Source organism: Sturnus vulgaris, chromosome Z (assembly GCF_052056855.1).
Source record: "Sturnus vulgaris isolate bStuVul1 chromosome Z, bStuVul1.hap1, whole genome shotgun sequence".
NCBI classification, from domain to species: domain Eukaryota; kingdom Metazoa; phylum Chordata; class Aves; order Passeriformes; family Sturnidae; genus Sturnus; species Sturnus vulgaris.
This window is the reverse complement of record NC_142283.1, coordinates 23,881,485-23,898,007: the sequence shown is the minus strand read 5'-3', so window position 1 is coordinate 23,898,007 and position 16,523 is coordinate 23,881,485. Positions and strand designations below refer to the sequence as shown.

General features: G+C 39.4%; 1 protein-coding gene across 3 annotated transcripts in view; it reads right to left on the bottom strand.

The window, feature by feature from the left end:
* Positions 1-8,627: 8,627 nt before the first annotated feature.
* The window catches only part of GRAMD2B (GRAM domain containing 2B), a 49,381-nt gene continuing 41,485 nt past the window's right edge, over positions 8,628-16,523 (bottom strand). For all 3 annotated transcript variants that reach the window (XM_014874393.2, XM_014874394.2, XM_088157372.1), the window contains exons 10-14: positions 15,438-15,560; positions 15,162-15,249; positions 14,559-14,660; positions 12,928-13,021; positions 8,628-9,887 (exon numbers count right to left, since the gene is read on the bottom strand). In XM_014874393.2, coding sequence (XP_014729879.1) covers positions 9,846-9,887; positions 12,928-13,021; positions 14,559-14,660; positions 15,162-15,249; positions 15,438-15,560 — 449 coding nt within the window. In that variant the 3' untranslated portion in view covers positions 8,628-9,845. The remainder of the gene's footprint in view (positions 9,888-12,927; positions 13,022-14,558; positions 14,661-15,161; positions 15,250-15,437; positions 15,561-16,523) is intronic.

The window sequence follows — 16,523 nt, the reverse complement described above, 5'->3', positions numbered from 1 at the left end:
ATTATTGGCTCCTGTCTTCTGTGGACTTTATAAGGCCCCTCATTCACTGGCCTGATTTAGAATGACCTATAATACAAACTGCTCAGTCCAGTGCGGCAGCTGTACTAGAAACACGTCTAAAAATTGTAGCACATATGTCTTCTTTGAGTTGTATTTTGTCTACCTACATTTTTTACCACAATTGCTGATATTTTTATTAACACATTTACCACAAGAAGTGTGTAGGATTCCTGTGGAATCCCAGAATATAAACCTCGTAGCTCCTGTGTGACTGTTTTCACTTAACACTCTATGTGCTCATGATTAAGTGTTGGAGAGATGGGAGCTATCTGTTGGCCACAGTCCTCTTTTCAGTTTGACCTAGACAGCAGTTGATTTATGGTCGTGGTTTAAAGCAGAAGAAATAGCAGAATAAGGTTATGGTGATGTTTCATGAAGCAGTATAAGCTGAACTATCCTCTGAAGCTTTGCTGTTGTAGTAAGTTCCTTGTAGGTTAAAAACCCAGTATGAGGACTTCAGTTTGGCTTAACCAACACTGGCTGCTGTGACTCTGTTTTGCCTACTTGTTTTCTTCCCATATTTTTTAGTTAGCTGTGTTACTGATTTATTAGTTTTGTCTCCTGCCAATTTAATGTTGAAGTGACTCCCTGCAAAGTCTGAAAAGCACCTTAGTTTTGCTGGAGGATGTGTTGTAAGGCACCAACCCATTGCTGTCTGCAGAAAATGAAAGGGCCTTGAAAGTGAGGATAAGGAATTCAAAATCACCAGAAAGATGATGAGATGCCGATGATGGGGAAGCCAATGTGAAAGGCACAAAGAGGATTGTAGACAGGTAAGACTCAGTATCAGGATTTTAACTGCTGGATATTACATTTGGAATGCCGGGGCAGGACAGACTATTTGCAAGTGGGAGGTGGGGTGGAGTGCACAAAATAGAATTAATTGAAAGAGTGTGGTTTTGACTATATGAAAAGATAGGAGGATTACTGTGTGAGGAAAATGCAGAGAAAGGAGGCAGATGAAGTTTAAGCTAGCACATAAGTTTGCATTTATGGCAGATGAGACATAGATACATTCACTAAGGTGCAGTATCACCCCAAACCTCCAAATCTGTTCAGAATTAATTGATTGAAGTGTGAATCTAACAGGCTGTCAAAATTATCTATTGTAATTTAGGAAGAAGACCCCACCAAAAACACAAAAGAAGGCATCTCAGAACAGAAGAAACATTGGTTTGATGGTTGTGTTCCTCTTAACGTGTTCTTTGCTGTAAAAATTGTCCCAATGTCATGAAGCATGTTTTGTCAAAAAAAGCCCCAAACCGAAACACCACACCAGTCTCCTTGTTCTGTGTTTTTAAAAATCATCTCTGATGTTGCAAATCATGCGTTTCAAATCTCTGTGAGATTTATGTCAGCCATTGTTTGTCTAAGTACTCTGGCTTGCATGCTGATCATGTCATTTTCTCTTCCGGCTGTTCACTGCCTTCTTCTTTATGAACAAATACTGAAAGTTCACAGAAAGAGTAACCCTTCCCTGTACTTAGCCTATGTTATTCCTGTGGGAAGAATACTGTGCAAAAATCTTTTTTGAGTTCTCCACACTAAAAATTTCCTAATTAAATGAGATATTTGTAATTCCTCAGAGTCTTAACTTGTTTCTTTGGGGTTTTTTTGAAACTGGGATAAGACATTTTGGTATTTTGGCATCTGCTGAATATGCAAAAGATGAATGTTTTTCTTGGTTTTCAATGCCTTTCAGCTACTCAGAAAACATATATTGAATTCTGTATTTAAGCTGCTAAGAAAACTTCTTCTGCAATGTGGGTAAAACATGGAAATCATGGTCTTTCATGATTTGCCTGCCAGAAATTGGACCACGTTCTGTTGTAGAAATATAGCAGATATTACCCAAGTCAAAACAATTAATTTTTCCCCTAAATACCTGTAGACTGACATAATAGCATCTATAGGATCTCCATGAACTTGCTGTTTTTTAAAAATGTTTTATCTGTTTCATCATTCCGTAGCTTCTCATTCCTTGGTACTAAGGGATTAGTCAACTTTTGTTATGGTTCAGTAAATCAGGAGACCAGAGCCAAAAATATTTGTGCTCTTTCTTCTTCTGAATTAGTACTATTTCTGTTTGTAGAATTCGATCTAATTACTCAAGATTTGTATTTGCGGGGGATAGAGAATCTGGATCTACCAGGCCACTTAACTAAGACTCAAGATTTTAATTTTTGCTCTCTTCCACCCTGGCAAGATGAATACAGTGAGTGCAGCCAACACACAGAAATCTGTTTCTTCCCAAACTTTTCTGATAACTTCCGTTGCAGCTCTTTCCCAGAAGAGTGGGTGCAAAAAGCTGTATTTTTTTTTCCAATATGCTTTTCTGCTGTCCTTCTTGTCCAAGAAAAAAGCTGTCTGTGCTTTCCTGCCGCCCTTCCTGCCCCTTTGTGGAAGCCTACGCCCACCCAGCTGGGGTGCCCTCCCAATTTCTCATCAGCAGGGCTGCCAGGCATCAGAGGTACCAAAAAAATGCCTCACACTACATGAGCCACAAATGCAGTGGCTCGACTGTGGCATATCCTGACTACCAGGCGAGAGCAGTCCAGGAACACCTTGGGCTGAGCAAGGTCTGCTCCTATCTACAAGAATTCCAGAGGAATTATTATTGCTCCACAGCCACACAGTGCAGAGACATTTCAATATGAAGACAGTTCCTTTACACAGACGTGGTCAGAGCATTACAAAGTAAGATTTTGGCGTGTGCATTGACCTAGAGGTTGAACTGGATCTTAGTTATGCTGTTGCCTCATTCTGCTGTTTCCCACACACAGGGTGTGTCCTCCCCTCTAAAACAATGCTATTCTCTCTGTGGTCTGCCAAAAAGTCTGTATCAGTTGCTGTCCCAAAGTATTTGTCAGCCTGTTTTAGTAAGTTTTCTCAAAGCCAGGACAGGGAATATGAGAAACCTGGCTGTAACTGTTTTCTTTTTTGTCCAAGGATGTGTATGATGGTCCTATCCAACCTTGGCCTAAACACAGGAAAGTGCTGCTAAAAGGGAAATAGATACCTAAAGAAACATCTTCCACATCTACCCATAAGATATGAGTGTGTTATTACCCCAGACTCTCATCGTTTCCAGTTCTACATTCCTCCACCAAACTGATTACTCAGACGCTCTAATCTATTTAGCAAAGCTGACACAGCAAAGGTGATGCAACATACCTTTGCAATGTGGACTTTGCTCAAAGTAATTCCAGCTGATTTTCCTGGAAGAAAATAAGGGATACTGCACCACATGTGAACTGGTAGGGATAAGAAGCAGCACATGACCAGGAAGGTAGTGATGGTAGGCTGACAGTAATACTGGTCTTTAAGGAAGTCAGCTGCTGGCAGGTTGGACAACAGGCACAGCTGGCATCACTTAACTGCTTAATGGCAGAGGGGATGGACGTGTGCATGAATCTGAAGAGACTCAGGCAGATGAATGACTAAAACCAAAGGATCAGGCAGTGCTAGTTTCTTTACCTTAATTTTTAATCTCAGCAAAGACACCAGAGTTGTGTAGAAGCCTAACTTACTGCTGCAGACAGATCTGATCTGTTGTTTGTGGCTGTGGCTCCCTGGGGAAGCACAGAGGTACAGGACAGGTATGCAAAGAACTTGCCTCAGAACATTCTTGCAATTTCCAATGCTGCTTCACTTTACATGGGATACAATTATAGAAACAATAGAGTAAAAAAGTTGTAATGTCAGCAAAGCTCCTAAAGCATTATTTTAGGCATTGCACAACATACCTGCATTTGATACTGGCCTCTTTTACAGACTCTTATCCGTGGTGGAAAGCTAACTGGTCTTGGATGGGCTGCTATTTAGAAAATTTGGATCCAGGCTGCATGTAGTAGAACAAGGTGGGAAATGGAGGCAGAGGATGGTCTATAAGCAGAACGAGGGAGTAGCTAAAACTAGAGCTCTCAATATTCAGCTACAAGCAGTCTGATATCCTTAGTCCTAAACCTAACACACATCTTGTGCTTTCTTAGTTCTCTTAAACTTTTTGTGGTAGCATTTACTGTGATGATCAAAGAGTGATTGCAGAATCAGAAATCCATGAAGAGTCTTGGAAGAGAAGTGTGGAAGATGTGTTCATACAATCAAGAACTTGGTGTTTCACACAGCTTTATAGCCATTACTATTGACCAGAGTCTAGAAATGTGACCATTTCCAAGTCATCTAATGTAGGTTATATTGTTTTCTTCATGTGTGCTGTCAGTGGCATCACTTAAAAGAGTTTTTGGGAAAAAAAACAGAAGGACATCTCTTCATGTGAGTATCATAAGCCAGTGTTGAGGCATTAATGTTTCATCACTCAATTATGAGAGAAAGTTTGTGTTTCATTACATACGTCGTGGAAACAGCTGTTGGTACAAGCTGACTTCCTTCTCACATTGCCCTTGCTCTGGAATGGGCCCACGTGTGCACATTGCCATGATAGCAAACTCTAAGTGCAGGAAGAATCCAGAGCTGTTTTTTGCCCTGCGTGCCAGATTCAGTATGTAAGGTCGTAATTAAGTTACTCATTACCTTTTCTTCTTGGAGGGAGCCTTTATCCATCTACCTGTAGATAGTGTGAAGAGCTGATTTTTAATTTTTTACTTGACAGCACATCAGAATGATTTTTCTTTAATCTCCTGCTAAGCACTGCTAAAATGCTTAGTCAGTGGAAAATTACCTTATCAATACCATTAGGTGAGAACAGGAGTTGAAGAAGTCTTTATTGTACAGTCCAAACTACCTGCATTGCCAAAGACTATAAAATCCTTATTATGAAGCTTAATGAAGAACGTCACACCTCCAGACCATGATGCAGCTCCTACATCATCATGACATGAGCTTGCTGTTTATGTAAAGCTCAGGAAAGGTATCTTTTCAAATTTAAGAATGAACATTTAAAATTCAAATCTAATAATGAACATTTAAGTAGTTTCCAAATGGACTTAGTACAGAAACTGGAAAGATAAGAAGGCCACATGGAGCAGAAGCTTTACCCACAGTGGACAAATTTAAAAAACAATCAGGATGAAGAGCTATCTAAACTGAACTCACAAAGACTGGCAGCTAGTCTGAGCCTGGTCAATATGAAATGTATGCAGGGGGCAATAATTTCTATGGCAAGTCTTCAAGAACTAATTTACAAGTTTTTTGGCACAGGTGTTTACTTAGTGTAGACATCCAACTCAAGGTGGACTTCTTGGCACAAATAATTCCCATTGTGGGAAAAATAGATAAAGTGATTCAAGCAAAGTATTTGTAACTTCAGTAGAGGATAGCTGGAATATTCTTGTCTGTTTTGTACATGTACATGAAACAGTCTTGGGAAAGGCTTTACTTGAATTCCTGCTCAAAGTCTGTTTGCTAAGATCCCCATCCTGACCCCTCGTTTGTAAATTATAATAGCTATGAAACTAGGTACAGGAGGAAAAAACCCACTTCTGATTATCAAACTAACCCTGCTAGTATCCTCTCATAGCACACTTCTAATCAGTTCCTTCTTGGGATCATCCCTTTTGAGGATACTACCAATAGCAGGTGTAGTCTAGGTCTTATAAACACTAGATCTAGGCCTTGTCACCCAAATAATTTGAGATTTAATCCAAGATGAGTTGGCATAGTCTCACTGGCCAGTTTGACTAAATGGAAACTTGAGAGTCAGTAGGTGCCACCAGGAAGAAGACCAGAAGGTCTGAAACAACAACTGTAAAAGTCAAATCCCTATATTTTGGACAGGAATAGGGATAGGCATCATAACATTCCATGAAGCTCAGGGAATAAACTCTCCCAAATGCTGTGGATTTACTGTAGATTGTGTATTGTTTTATTGTTCACATTTGACTGATTTTTTGTTAAAATCCAGGATGGCTTATGATAAACAGGGAGTACCTTTAGATACAATTAAATTACCTAATTAGACACAAATAAAATATACTGACATACATTTTATGTAGCTGTTCAGTGAACAAGAGGGTATTATGAGGCTCTACACATAAATAATAGTACACCAATTTTAAAAACAAGAAAACAAAAAACCCATCCCTTTTGTAAAGTCTCATTATATGCAACCATGTTTAGCAGAATGCTCCACTGGGTTCAAACCATAAACCTAGAAGTGTCAAATGAGATGAGTCAATTTTCCCTCTTGAGCAAATTTGCCTGTCAGACTGAGATAGTCTCACCAGGCAAACTGAGAAGCAGGTGCTGGTAAAATCCTTTCAAATGACATTATTCCTCTGCTGTTTATATAAGCATACACACAGGCACTGAACACAAAAAGAACTGTTTGCTCAGTGTAACTGTTTGCTTAGTTTTCTGTCTAAATAGCCAGCTTCTTCTGATCATTACTGCACGTCACACCTGCTCTGTAAATGCAAAATCTCCTACGTATTTGGGAATAATAATACCTCACTAGCAGTTGCAGCTGAACCAGCTGAGCAATAGCCTGCAAAGGCCTGGATAACACCAACCAGGAAATTTCTTTAGCATTTGTCAACTGACTATGAGGTGGAAACATGGAAATGAAAGTGCAGGTGTAGCAAGAAGCAGAAAGCATTACCACACACCTGTACAAAGGCTTATATGAAAACAGTTAATAGTATTAAATTCAGATATACTCAAAAACATGTACAAAACTGCTTGTCTTTCCTGCAAATGCTAATGAGAGCTACAGCCTTTGATGTTCTGCTGAGAGAGTCTTTCAGCAGGTAATACTTCCTGCCTGGAGTGCTAGCTGCATCCTTCACACCAACAGCACCATAAACTTTGATACCTTGACAGAAAACTAATTCAACAGCTCCTCCATCCAAACAGCCAATACAACTCCTCATTACCTTTTTCACTAACTACAACTAGAGAAAGCACAGGTGATGTGCCCCTCTTGCCTTCCACCTGTGTACCGAAAGCATCTTCCCAGAACCTGGCACTACTACTAGGTCCTGCATGGCTGATAGAACTCAGCTGTTTTTCTAGCCTCTGTGCTGTGAAGGACAACAGGTAGACAAAACTGGAAAAACAAACAAGAAATTTTAAAATTGCTTTTGAAAGCAGATTTCTATGCAGCCTATGCAGCAAGTTTTGTACAATTGTTACTAAGAGTGTGCCCTAAGGATTTTTGTGTGCATTTCTGACTTCCCTAAAGTCACACATCTTTTCCACCTACGAAAGGAAAAACCTCTCCTCGTTGCCCTTGTATACACTACCTGCTACAGATACTGGAAGAAGTCTCCCTGCTCTTTAAGAGTCCCAGTCTTGGGGGAAGCAGCTTTTCCTTGTTTATCCCTGCTGTTAGTACTTCCCTCCCGAACAGGACTGGGGTAAACCCTCTCCTCTCCATTTGCAAGCTTAAATCACAGGATTTAAATGACTCACTTATAAGCTTTCTCCACGGGGGCCCTTGCGGACCTCCCTGAAGTACCTCACACTGCTCATTGCCCACCTGTGCCCTGATGCCTGAAGCTTGTGACACCCTTGAGACATCCTCCTCCTCCCTCGAGGAAGAGGGGGAGCAGGGTAGCACCCGAGGGGCAGGAAAGAGGTCACACTGAGCCGCGCCAGGGCGCTCACATGGCCGCTGTGTCACCAGCCAGCCCTTCCTCCGGAGCGTAGTTCACTTTCCTGCACTGGGAGAACACTGTGACACCTTTGTCCAGACTCGCCTCCCCTGGCGTGCTGCTGCAGCAGGCTAAAGGGCACACATCCACCTCCGATTGCTCATTCCCTCCAGTAATTATTTTGTTCTGTATGGCTAATGATAAGGGCTTAGCCTGCCTGATTTACTTAAGGCACATATCAAATATTTTCTCTCTCTGTCCTCCTGCAGAAAAGCACAGATGTGACGATGTAAGGGAAGTAAAAGGCTAACTCAGTTCAGCTGCTGTATGTAACCAAGTCTTCTTGTAGTTCCTTTGATAAAGGTGGCTCATGGCATCAATTTTTCAACCACAGAGCTAGAGACTTCTGATACAGAATTAAGGAGAGGGAAGAAGAGAAGGTAGAGGATGAGGTGAGAGTCCAAAGCATTACATAAGATGTGCAATTGTAGAGGAAAGTAGGGAAAAGAATGGAAAAAAGTTAAAAATAACTTATTTCAACAGTTTTCTTGTGAAGCTGAGTTTTCCAATAGCGCCACAATAATTGAGAAAGCAAAGGCAGAGACTTCACTAGGGAGAACAGCCAAATCTCACAAATTTCTTACATACTCTGCTCAGGTGGAATCTTGAAGCAGGCAGGCACATTAGAGCCCTCAGGGCCCTCTACACTGCCTCGACGTTCCAGTACTCATCCAATATCCTCCAAAGAGGAAACCTGAGAAACCTGGGGAACTTGAGAAAACGCAAAACTCTGGGGGCGAAATTTCCTCTTACTGTTGTCATTGAGATCCAGAAAGAAGTCACAAACAATGGGGTCAGAGGAAGGACTGTAGCAGGATACAGTTCCTGACCTCTTGTGTTGGGTGCTGGGTTTTGCACAAATTTTGGACTGTGGGCTATAAGCCTCATGAATATCACACTTAACCAAAACTGATGGATGGATGTAGGTTCATTCAAATTACAGTATTGAGTCACTTGTTTTTAAAAAGTTTATTTAAACAAAGTAGGTACATTTCACAGAAATGGTTATAAAATGCATAGCATATTATAAACAATACTGTTACTTCACAGATAGTAGTTATTATCCTAAATATTGCTTTTTAAAAACTAATAAGCTTGCTTGGTGAATCAGAAAGCTAAAAATCCCCATCTTAGGCACTCTGGAAAGAAAACCAGTATGTGATATAACAAAGCAGGTGTCGACTTTTTCATTCACTCTACTGATTGTTTATATTGCTGCACCATTAATTTGCCAGTTCTCATTATGTGGAAATATCCAGTCCCCGGAGTCACATACCAAGACCAGATTTTCATTCACTGGACTACAAACTGCACTTACTCAGCCAATCAAAACCCCATGGAACACCAAGGAAAGCTGACTGACGATCTTCACACTGATTAACTTAAAGGACAGAGACCACATGAGTGGACAGAAAAGCGGCAGTTTTGCTAGGTTGTGCAGGTGTGTCACACCCATACTGCTATTCATAAGCAACTAGATTGTAAATTGGCAAGTCCATACAGATTTCAGGCTTGACTTCAACGGAACCTGAATGCCCAGTAGAAACAGACCTTACCCTCAGTGGTGATACAGAGTCACAGAAAGTGGAATTGAGCCTTTTTACAGCACTGGAGACCTCAAACATTCATGACTTTGCACACTCAAACACAGAAGTGTCTGTTTTCTGATCTTTCGGATGTCAGGGTGCAGAGAAGTAAAAATGAAGAGCACAGCACCAATCCATAATCATAGCTAAAAAAAGATACCTGCTCATTCACACAACACTTCAGTACATGAATCATGACTGACATTCTTCACATTTATATATGTATGACAATAGGCATAAAGTAAATGCTGAGGTAAAAAGATATGCACCAGGTTTGCACTGGTGTAAGCAACTCTAAAATCAAGCAAGCTATAAAATCCATTAATTCACACATAACAGAGAAGAAAAATCCCCACATTTTTAAAACATAGATACATGTAGATCAAACCATATATGTTTTCAAAATATATAGATACATGCTGAAGAATCAACTGACTTTTTTGCATGATGACGTGAGCTTTACAGTAGTTAAGACTTGGCTTGGACTGAAAATAAAGAAGCTTGAACTCTGGCCAGCAGAGCTCCTTTGGAACGATTTGTCAAGACAAAAGAATGAGGTCTGAAGCAGTCCAAGAACATTGATGTTTCATTCACCATCTTCAAGCAGTTTTTGTAAGTTGTTCTGTATCTTAGAAAAAGAGAGGGAAAGAATTGAGAGGCAAGAAGTGTTACACTGCATTTTAAATAGAAAAGAAAATCAAGACATACTCTTCAATATACTCTGTGTGCATGTTAATTCTGTCACACCTTTTCATACCAATGATATTCCTGTTAAATGCTTCCCTTTATAATAAGTGCCTCAAATGGAACACTGAGACAATCAGCTAGCAGGACACGTAAGTTTAATGTGATGAATATTCCCTGAAATTTTCTCCTATAGATTGTCTCCTCCATTAGTTATAAGAAAAGACAGAAATAAAAATCAGAGCTAGAAGCAATGGGACAAGAAACTGAATTATTTTCATCTTAATCAAATGCCAGTAAAAGCCTCAAACTTCCAAGTCACATGGCTAATTGGATAATTCAAATAATTTTATAACAGCTTCAGTCATGATGTGTGCACAGCAAAATATAGTCTTATCAGCAGACATGTCCCATTTACCAGATTTAGTGAATTGATTGTGGATTATCTTCCTCTAGTTGGAATTAAAATAATGTGAGTTGCATCCTTGAGAATAATTGGAACAGACCTATTTTTACACAGCCTATTTATCCACGTTTCATCTCCTTGTCCTTAAAAGCAGAGAGGAGGGAATAGATTGGGTCACATCCCCAGACACACATGTTCTCAATATCTCAGTATCTTAGTAACTTGCCAGCAGTGGTTACAAATTTTGTCACAACTACTTTCAGGCTTTAATTCAAGGAGCCATTGTACTTCCTGTTCAAGGATACCACTTTTCAGTCCTACCTCATGATTTCTATCCCAGATGCACACTTTTCTCAAGAAGGACATTTTGAGGAAAGGGAAACAAGTAAGAGGCACTTAATTTTATGAGAGTTGCTTACCATGTAAACAGGAATTTCCTTTTAGCTTGGTAAGTTAGTTGTAAGGGAACGAGTAATATTAGGCCACATTTTCCCCTCCCACAATGTAATGCTTTATCCTTTGATAGACACCGTGCATTTTAACAATAAGTACAATTAAAAGCCACATCAGCAGAATTTTGCTCAACAGTGGTAGTTCCTTGGCTCCACGTATGAAGGAGCACTTGTAAAAATCACAAGGTCACACTAAAAAAGTCATTGCAACATATTTGTGCACTAACCATTTTTTAACTGCAGAGTAGTTTTTAGTTTTTAATCTAGACCATCTCAGTGCTCCAGTTTACAGTGCTGTGGTCACAGGGAAAGTAAGAGGAGACATGACAAGTTATACTACAAGATGTATGCTACCTTCGCTGCTGCAGCCAGTTACCAGCACTTTCCACTAAAGCACATGAAACTGTTAAATAACTGCATAACTTTGCTCAGAGAACAAAAAGCTATTAGATTTCTAACCACTGCTCATCTAGATTAGAACAGGATGTGGCAATATGCAGCTAAAGGCAATTCTGGTTTAGCTTGTATGCAGAACACTTCATCACCTTGAATATTTGGCAGATAAAGGTAAGTCTTTAAGGCTCCAATCCTGTAGACACTAAACAAAGAAAGCGAGACACTAAACCAAAAAAGCACACCATTTAAGACTCTAATTCAGGACAGAAGGTTACTTCTCTAGGAACAGCTGAATGATCTAACCATCCAGCTGTCTATTACTGTCTCCAAGCAGAGACTATATAAGGGAGTGGGACAGTGCCTAGCCTTGCTGCAAAGGGCTGGCTGGCTGGCTTCCCACTGAAATGAGTTCTCCTATGAACCGTCTTGCCAGCCTGTCCCAGGCAGCCAGAAAGCAGAAACCTCTTAAATGACATAATTTGGCTGAAGATTGTAGTTGGTAACCATCTGGTAAGCATTTTCCCCTTGTATTCACACTGTTATTATCCAGAAAATACAGAGGGATTAAGGCAGCATTATTATTATTATTATAGATTTCCATAGCCAAGAGGGTGAAGATGTGGGGGAAGAAACCCCTTTTTGGCAGTATTTCTGAAACCTATGCCACACATATAAAGAGTGATATTATACAGTCTTAGCTTTATGCTATTTGAAAAATTTGGTTTGGGGGGAAAAAAGGAGCTGAAAGACCTTGGCACAGACTCAGTTTCAGAAACGGAGGCAAAAATATCCCATGTGACTTAAGCACATAGGAATTCAAGTAACTTTTGGTTTTGCTCCACTAGTTCTTTTGTCACAGTCAGCCTGTGTATGTGTTACCCAACACAGAGCATTTCACCCCCTTGTACTGGGGTGCATTTGTCAGGGTTTGGGGGCAGGTGGGGCGAGGTCTGCAGGGGCAGCAGCTGTGGGCCAGAACCAGGGGCTGCCCTGTGCTGGACAGGCATTCCAGCAGCATCCAGCAGACCCACTGCAGGACACAGCCCAGCCCCAGCCAGGGGAGTGGTGCAGCCTCTGGTAAAGAGTTTCAGAAAGGGGAAAAACACCAAATAAGGAATCTGCACACCCACTCGTTTTGCATAGGTTTCTAATTTAAGTCACTAAATACATTTAGCTTTCCAATTAGAGAATGGTAAAAAACAAGGGTCAGGTATAGGGAATTGCACAACTGGTTCAGCAGCATTTGTGTTACTGAAGTAAAACAATTCCAGCCACCTTGTGTGAAGAAGCTGACTACATATGTACATATGCTTACATATGTAAGCAAGCACCATTTTTCTTCATCAAAACCCCCAAACTTCAACAAAAGCCCCAAACAGAAAAATTAATCAAATATCAATAAAGGTTAAGTTCAAAAGCTTTAGCCCTGATGGATTAAAAAGAAAAAAGCCATTGAGTCACTACATAATGTAATAATCACCCCTGAAATGTCTGCCATAGGGACACTTCTCCTAGTTATAAGCCTCAGCCCAAGGCAAAGCTTTTACACATACCAATGTTTATACTATATAGGGTTAATTTATAAAAAACTAGTCCTTTGTCTAGGAAAACATGCTACCTTTTGGTATCGAATCAGGGGGCAACTCAACACTTTTCAAGATAAAAGATGATAGAAATACAGCAAGAACCTTATTGTCTATCATCATTTGCATTATATCATATAATGTTACCTTTTCCAATTTTCTAAGATTAGCAGTTAACTCATCACAAAGGGCATCAGCATTAATTTGCAGGTGAGATCCCAAATCTTGATGCACTTGATGTCTGTCAAATAGAATGAAAAAGAAAGTGTGACAAACTCAAAAAAAGAGGAAAACAGAACTGAATACACACATAGATGGCAACAGAGGGGTAGCACTGTAAACTGTACTTGTTTACAGAAAAAAAAAATCACTTCTTGACTACATTTTTTACATGATCTCATTCTCCAGAACTTTGGATAGAACACTTTATAGCCATTTCCACTGAAAAGTTCCCTAAGTTCCACATCCTGTGACTTGGAGGAAATCGGAAAGCCCAAGCCCTTGACACTGCAGAAGTGCACACTGGATCTTCCTTCCTGTATCTTGTACTGTTTGGGATCAGAGCAACAGAAACAGGACTTTCTTGTGTTAGTGTTTCTGAAAAGGGACACAGTATCCTGCTAATAAAAATATGCCAGAAGTGAGAAAAAGGCTTTTGACATTGCCTACTATGTGAGGCAGGTTTACTCCACCTCTTGCATAATAAATTGGTAAAATATAAATGCAAGGTTGCATAGATAGAGCACCATCTCCTTCCCATCCCTTTTTTTACGAAGAAGCTGGCTTTGTCTTCTGACACAAGTCCTACTGCTTTCTACAGATGACAGCTGAGATAAGGTGGATCATAAACAGCACAGTCATTGTTTGATATGACCACAAATGCAATGTCAGAGTGACCTTTTTTGTCATGGATGGATAACGAAAGAAAGGTGAATTTAAAAGCACACTTATGCAAGCTAAATTTGAACCACTTTGCAAACAGTTCCATCATGTCTGAGCCAGGTCTTGAATTTTGTCTTGACTTTTATTTTTCCCCTCTCTTTTTCATGTGGTGCTTCTCCAGCTCTCAGAGTTTCCACTCATGTTGCATGTGGATGCAGGTTTTGCACTGAGTTTACAAATGACTTTGGAAGCCACATTTTTCAGAGCAACTCAGGGAAAAATCTGTTTTAAGAAGGGGAGAAGACTTAATGCAGAATCTAATGCTCAATAATTTGAATAGTTTTCCCAGCAGTATCCAGTTTAACTTCCTTCTGTCCTAAGACAAGAGCAAGGAGCCAATACAACTTATAGAGGCAAACTACTGTGGAAAATACACATACCTCTGCACTGCCTCTCCATTTAATATTTGCATATTTTCTATCTGTGCAACACAGAGACAAAAAATATCCAAATAATACAACTAATTGCAGGGGCAGATGACAGCCATGACTCTAGCTACAGAAAGGAATTTATGTAACTATGGTCCCTTTCCCTATTTCGTCTTCAAATACACAGATGCCTGTCCCTTAGTGTGTTTGGATTTTGTTTTGATTTGATTTTGTGGTGTGGGGTTTTTTGTTTCAGAAAGATAGGCTATCAATTTCTAAGTAGTATATAGACAACACAAAGCCTTATACAAGCAAGACAGATGCATTAGCTCAAAGAGTATGAAGTATGTTTCTAATATATTAATCAAATTACACTAAGACTGAAGACAAAAGTTACACCTTCTTCATAGAATCATTGCTCTGGAAAAAGATTTTAAATCCCCAACATTTTTCCAGAGTTTAGCTTACTCCTTAATATGTGAATCAAAGGCTGTCATGGACATAAGGCGTTCCTCCAGGACACTGATTTTGTATCTCATGTAGAAGGTAGAAAGTATTAAAACACAAACACTGTGAGAGAGAAAAATAAAAGTATATCAGTTAAGGAAACTTTAGCAGTACCTGACAAATTTGTTGTTAAAAGCCATTTAAATTGTTACTTGTACATGTTCAATAATACAGGTATTGTTCTTAGAAACATTTCAGGAATACTATCAATGGCATTTAGACAGCTATGAAAATCTCAGACCTGCGTATGTGTTTGCTAAGTCTCATGCAAAAGGAACCTCTGCAAGTACTTAAACACTTTCTGAATCAAAAGACCCTTTGCTTTTAAAAATAAATAACCAGTTAAGTATAAGCCTGTCCCAGCAGGATTATATAGAAATATGTATATACATATATATGTGTGTATATATATATACACATTTCTGGGAAGTGTAAAGGCCACAATTCCCAATAACTTCTTTTTTTCAAATAAAGCTTTGATTATATCAATCATGCTTACATTATATCAATCATGTAAACATAAGAAAACCCTAGTTTTTGACAATCTTGTTATTGCTAACTTACAGAATTGCATAAAATACGAGTACATGGTTCAGAGATAAGAGCTTCTGGGACTTCACTTTGTGGAGGAACCTGAAGGCTTCAGAATGGCCTGCAAGAGAAAGAACCAAATCTTAATTTAAGCAGACCAGAGAATATAAATAGTGTTTTGAAGAATGCAACAGATAATGCAAACAGAGGGAGAAACCAGAAAGAGATCTTCTGTATTATGTGAACTGACATAATAATGCAAACTTATCTCAAGTTACTCCAGCTGAAGATCTGTCTTTGATTTCTTACCATTTCGAGGACTGTTCCGGGCTTTTCCATCGGGCCCACGTTTACTGTGTGCATCTGAACGAACAGACCTGGCCTCAGGCTTGGAAACTTTCAAGTGAGTCTCTGTTTCAACGACGTGATAATCTATAAAAGAAAGATTTTTAATAGAGGTGAAATATGAAGTCAAAGGAAATTGTTGACAGCTTATGTTGGTCAAAAAATAGAGGAAGAGGAGAATTTTAAAAGGTGCATGTCTATACTTTTGGGTAAAAAGCAGCAGTCGATTTAGTATCCTTGAAACAGTTTACATACTAATTCCACATCAGCACAAAATAAAAAGAAGCACCTGGGTTGTAAGAAGATGATGTATGTTGCATTTACAGCCCAGATCTTTTAAAAGATGGCAACCCATGAAAATGTTGAAAGCTACTACTGAATTTCCTGGCAGAAGATTATAGTCGCAAAAGTAATCTCTCAAAAGGCCTGAATTTGCTAGAGTAATGATTCCAAATTACTTTAATAGCAACATCAAATGAGGATAGTGCATCGTTACTTTAAAAAGGACACTACAACTCCCTTTCCTGCCTGTCTTTAAAAATGTCAATGACATCTTGAAAGAAATGGGACAGAAAAATCTAATCACACTCAGTTTTATGCTCTACTTGCTTACCCTGGACTTGCTCTAATGATGCACAAGAAACAACTGTGAGGGACAGATGTGCTACCTTTTACCCCTGCTTTCAATTCCTTTTTCTAGGATGGTTCTTTGCCTGGATATTGGTTTTCAGTTGTGGAAAAAGAAAATGGAATGGTCTGAAGTAGTTACTAGCCATCAGGAAGTAAGACAACAAGTTAAAACATTATTCAGAAGCACTTCTGTGGCATGTGATGACACCACAACTTAATGAACAGCACCACACAACTAAATACAGATGCACAGTAAATATCAAATACCGATGAAAGCAAATAACTCCAAATCATTCTGCTGAACAAAAGACCCAGAATAAAAAAGGAAAGTTAATAAAAAGTAACACGACAGAAAACTGCTACAAAAATGCACTGCTGCGCTCATGAAGTTATGAAGTACGAGTTACGAAGTGAGTTTCA